At 38.6% G+C, this 5,374-nt stretch overlaps 1 protein-coding gene across 1 annotated transcript; it reads left to right on the top strand.

The window, feature by feature from the left end:
• The first annotated feature begins 501 nt into the window (after positions 1-501).
• Positions 502-5,083, top strand: DUXB (double homeobox B). The gene is given in 8 exon segments (XM_072968303.1): positions 502-526; positions 1,239-1,393; positions 3,074-3,201; positions 3,437-3,450; positions 3,546-3,700; positions 4,503-4,593; positions 4,742-5,042; positions 5,044-5,083. Coding segments are annotated over 8 exon segments (909 nt in total).
• Positions 5,084-5,374: the final 291 nt, after the last annotated feature.

Here is a 5,374-nt window from a genome sequence, read left to right as displayed (position 1 = left end):
TAGTGGGGTTTTTTGGAATAACTGTGGAGTATAAGAGACTAGCCAAGATAATACATAAACCCTACTATTAATAATGGAAAGAAATGTGTTTCAGTAAGAGCTGAGGAAAACAGGAAAAACACAAAGTATACAGGAATATCCATATAATATTAAAATAATATCATCAAGCCAAAATAAGAGACAAGAGTACTAAAACATTACAGAGAACAAATCACGCATATACATATGTATTATGTAAACCAGAAAGCACAGATTGTAAGTCATATTTAGAAAGATGTTATGATAGATGTAAAATTAGAATCTGGTAGAATCTGTACTTCCTCTTAATCTGGTTATTTTATGTTTCTTCCTAAAAGTGTTAAAATATTTAATAAAGAGATTAAAATAAGAGGGTATTTAAGAAATGGGTGGGTCACCCTGGGTGTTTATAAATCTTGTGTCTTGGGGGAACTGCTCAGTTGTCCACTCATCTCTGAAGAATCCCGGATACCTCTTCCCTAGATGGATGTGAACAGCACTGCAAGTGGTAAATTCCCATCTGCTTTTTGCTCTCTTCATTGATAATGGCACACGCTTGATTTTCCAGGGTTTATAAAAAGTAAAGTCACACAATTACTATTAGAGGAATAGAGTCTTGAAGCAGGGTCTGTTTTGCAGTGAGAAGTTGTGTCAGGGGATTAATGGGTGCTTTAAGTTGGAAACTGGAATTTCAAATTTAAGAGACAGCCATGAGTACCATACATGGGCTGTCAGAAGTTTTAAAGTTAACACTTAAAAAGAGAAATATATGGAATATATAATATTTTGTATTTATTTTATATATAATAATTTAATATTTTTGTTTTTTAATTATTTTTATCACAAAATACCAGTTATTTGTGTTTTATTTACTCTCTTAATGGTTTTCATATTTTACATGTTTCATTTATTTCCATTTATTTTCCTAACTCCTATTTCCTTTGCATGCAATCTTGTGGATTTTTAGTAACTTCTTCCTTTGGTAACTCAAATCACATATTGTTAATTTTTTTCTATTATATATATAATATATATATACATATATTTGAGGTATATGTCTCCTATTTAGAATGACTTTAACTATATCCCTAAAGTAAAAATATAGAACAATCATTGGACTTCTTACAGGCTTTCAATCTGAAACATAAGATATATGTTCATACACAGTTTTTAATCCATAAATATATCCATCGTATTTCTCCCCATTTTCTCTTTATCAGACATACTACAAAAAGAAACCTGGCATGGCAGGACTGTTCACAACCAGAGTCAAAAGAATATCCTCCAAGCACGGTTTGAACACGATCCTTACCCTGTTAAAGCGACCAGAAAACAACTGGCCAAGGAAATTGGCATTCCAGAATCTAAAATTCAGGTATCATGTTTTTTCCCATTATCTGTCAGGTTCAAGGTGGAGAGAAATGTGCTGAGCACTGGCAAGCAATTCTTATGTCAAGTATGTTTCCCAAAAGGTTTCTCCTGTTAGATAATATTAAAAACAAAATAAAAACAAAGATTACCTCTTTTACCAAAGGTAGAAACCTTTGTTACTTCTTTTACCAATTGGTTGGGTGTATGGAGGAAAGGAGAATATAATGGCTTAGGCTTTCCCAATAGGAGATGATTAAATCAACTCTGGAGATTTAGAGGATATAGGAAATTGGATCACTATGATAATGATATGGTATCATTAAGCATTGGAATAATGTACTACAGGATAATGATTAATATGTAATTATGAGGAGATTGTGGGGTAAGGACTCATGTAAATTTCCAATTCTCCAGGTAGTTTTTTCTCTTTTCTAACTAATGTCTGAAATGTGATTCATAAACAGGAGCATATAAAATAAAATCCCACATTGTATTATTTTGAATAGAACTACTGGTGCAAAAATAAGTTTAATTTCTTCAGTTAGCAAAGAGATAGCTGTAATAACACAATTATACCACCTGAAAAAGTATTGAAACCAATCAAGGTCAATAAAAATGTGCTTTTAGAGGAAAGTAGTGAGTTCAGATTTTTGAGTCAAAAATAGTTTCCTATTATAGTCACTGGCTATAAGGGCATTAGTCTGAGAGGACGCTGGGAAGAAGAAATTTCCCTTTTCTTTTAATGTATTTGTTTAGGTGTAGGAGATGGAGTTTTTCCAAATCCCAGTAATAAAGTGCACTTTGGAGAGTATCTAGTGATTGGATGCATGAGAGGTTCTAGGCCCGCTGGAACTGACATGGAGGATAGCAAGTCCAGGAAACCATGTAGGATGAGGTTGGTTCTGCCACTGTGTTCACTAACTTACTGATTAGTTTCCAGTTTCCACTTGTGCTTAAGACTTATTACTGGAAAATATTTTGATGAACTAATTTAAAGAACAGGTATAACCTTTAGAACAATTCCTGGGATATGACTGGTTCATCAGATACTGGTTATCAGTGACACCCTAAGTCTTATCATGAATTATCAAATTATCAAAATGAAACATTCAAATAATTAGAAAGCTCATTGCGATGCCGACACCAGTAGTGAGGAAAAAAGCAGAGTACAACTGGTTATATCAGTGATAATAGTTTTAAAACAAGATGGACAGGATCCCTAGGAGTCTCATTCTCTATTCCTGGCTATGGGATGAGTAAGTAAGAGAATTTAGTACAGCTCTTGATGGTGGCTAATTCTACTGCCCTACACAAAGAAATTCTTTTCTAAGATCAATTCCATATGTATTGTGTATTATGAAATGGTATTTCTTATGAAGAGATGATGCTACATGAAGGAGAGAGAGAAAGATTGATTTCCTTTGAGAGAACTAACAGTGTTTCTTAAATCAGGGAAATTTACTTTGGATACCCTGAGGATGACCATACAAGAAATGCTAATTTGAGTTGAGAGCAGATTGCGTGCTGTCCCAAATAGCATGCTAATAATAACATCATTCCTAGGATAATACATCGCCTTTCTCTTAGGGAGATTATCCCAAGAGCAGTTGATCAAGTTAGTTTCGTTTAATTGCATTGATATTTGGAATGACACAGACTGAGTTATACATCTTCTTTTTCCCAGATTTGGTTTAAAAACCACAGAGCAAAACAGAGACAGGGGTTCAGCTGCTCCTCAGGAAAAGACCAAACCCATGGACAGAACGAGCCTCAGTCTTGTACTCAAGTTAAGAACCCACCAGTCCAAATGCAGTTCGTCAGGGGGTCCCATTGAAAGGGGAATCAATTCTGCATGTAGTGCCCAAATTCTCCACAAAGAATCCTTAGCTTTGGAGCAGTTACAGCTTGTTCTGGGTAACCTAGGGCCAGCAGTATAAGCATGGTCCAACAGTTGGCTGGGACAGATAGGTTCTGAGCAAGCAAGGCTTTGGGCTTTTTGGTTCTGCTGCTCTAAGCAGGGTAACATCTTCCTCATCTGTCATCTCAGGGTATTCAGAGAGAGTAAGAGCTCAGCATTATCTTCTCAAGTTTGAGTTTCCAGCTTGAATGCAGGAACTGTTCTAAAAACCCCCTTTTGTCCCTGCGTTCTCCTTTAGAATACTTACCAAAAGGAGCCAGACAAAACCTGAGATCTGCCCCAAGATCTCAATCAAACATCCTAGTTTAAGCCTTTGAGAAGGACCGATTTCTTGATATTGCAACCAGGAAAAAACTAGCCAAACAAACAGGCATTCCGGAGTCAAGAATTCAAGTAAGTTTTATGTCTATGGCAGCAGCTATCTTTCCCTGTTAAACGATGTTACCCTCTAAATGGTTGCTGGAAAACCTTGACTACAGTAATCAAGGACAAAGGTATGGGATAGTAAACACCTGGCATTGCAAGTCACATTCCTGCAAACAGAAGAATTTTCTAATCAAATTGTCAGTGATGCATCTATTCAGAAATCACCAACAGCAAAGAAATGTGAAAGTTAATGTTAACTTTGAGGACACTCTGTCAGGTTTTCTATTGCTTGGCACCATTGTCACTTTGCGCCAAATAATTCTTTCCTGGGAGAGGCAGTCCATGCCTGGTAGAATGTTTTTCAGTACTCCTGGCCTCTGCCAACTAGATATCCTGCCCACCTCTCCTTCCTCAACTTGTAACACCCCCCAAAAATCTACAGGCATAGTTAAATTGGGGAACAAAATCACCCTCAGTCAGTACCTTCTTCTACCTAAGTTGTGGGACTAGTGGTCTAGTATATGTTCAATGCTCATGACTAGGAAGCACGTTCATAGATTTATCAGCGTTTATTTATTAACCTTCATTCAGATTTATAAGACATGTATTCCTGTGCACACATGGACAAAGAGGACCGAAGTATACATACACACATATTTATGAATACACATATACATGTGTACACACACATATACATACATGTACACAGATACTGAATATATGAACCAGGACCTGTATCTTGAGATTAGGGCCTATATAAAAGGCCCTGTGCTTTACACAATATGAAAACAGAGCTTATGTCTTATGTCCACATCTCTCTTTCATACAGATGTGGTTTCAGGACCGAAGATCTCTGTACCCTAGGCAGAGCACAAGTGAGCCTGTGAATTCCTTGGTAGATGTCCCAAATGGCAGACCCGGTCTGACAGTTTAGCAGCACAAACTCAACCTGCCCACTCTCCCAGGCAGAGCTCATCATTTTCCTTTCTCTAGTTCTTTCAGCAGGAACCACTCATTTCTACTTGCTCTTCTCCCATCCCGTGTCCTCTGTCCCTTCTATGATCCAAGGACAAAGTGTCATGATGCAGCCCACGCAGGCTGTGCAGGGAGGAGAGAACACTCCCTCCACTCTAACATTTGGGAATTACATGCCGATACTGCTGACTATGGGAGAAGACCCAGAAGCTCAGCATCCCTTTTGGCCCCAGTACCAAGAAAAATGCCAGGACCACCAAGAACAGACTGACGTGGGAGTACTGCAGTTGAAAGACTACTTTCAGCCTTATCCTGAGCACAAAAACCAACCACCGCAGGATCAGGGCCAGGTGGACATCGCTTATATTCTGCAGTGGTGGGATGAGAGCTGCGAGGCTGACTGCAGAATGGGATCCTCGAAAAGGGACACACTGAGACAGACCGGTGGCCGCAGCACAGTCAGCTGGAGAACCATCTCATGCCCTCCGCCAACCACACCAGCAATATATATAAACCTCAAGAAGCCTTTAGGGTCAACTCCTGCCATCCACAGATTGTCAGTAAAAGGTGCAAACTTTTTTGAATTCTGACCCACAGGAAGAGGGCCCTCCAGAGCCCCAACTGTGCCTCAGTGAGGAAGATTTTTAGGCTCTTCTCCACGTGCTGTGAAGCTCACCAGGGCCTGAGCTTCCAGAGGAAAATGGCATTCTTAGAAACTGGTCCAGA

This window comes from Vicugna pacos, chromosome 9 (assembly GCF_048564905.1).
Source record: "Vicugna pacos chromosome 9, VicPac4, whole genome shotgun sequence".
Classification (NCBI taxonomy): domain Eukaryota; kingdom Metazoa; phylum Chordata; class Mammalia; order Artiodactyla; family Camelidae; genus Vicugna; species Vicugna pacos.
The sequence above is the reverse complement of the archived record's forward strand: the minus strand, read 5'-3'. Positions and strand labels throughout refer to the sequence as shown.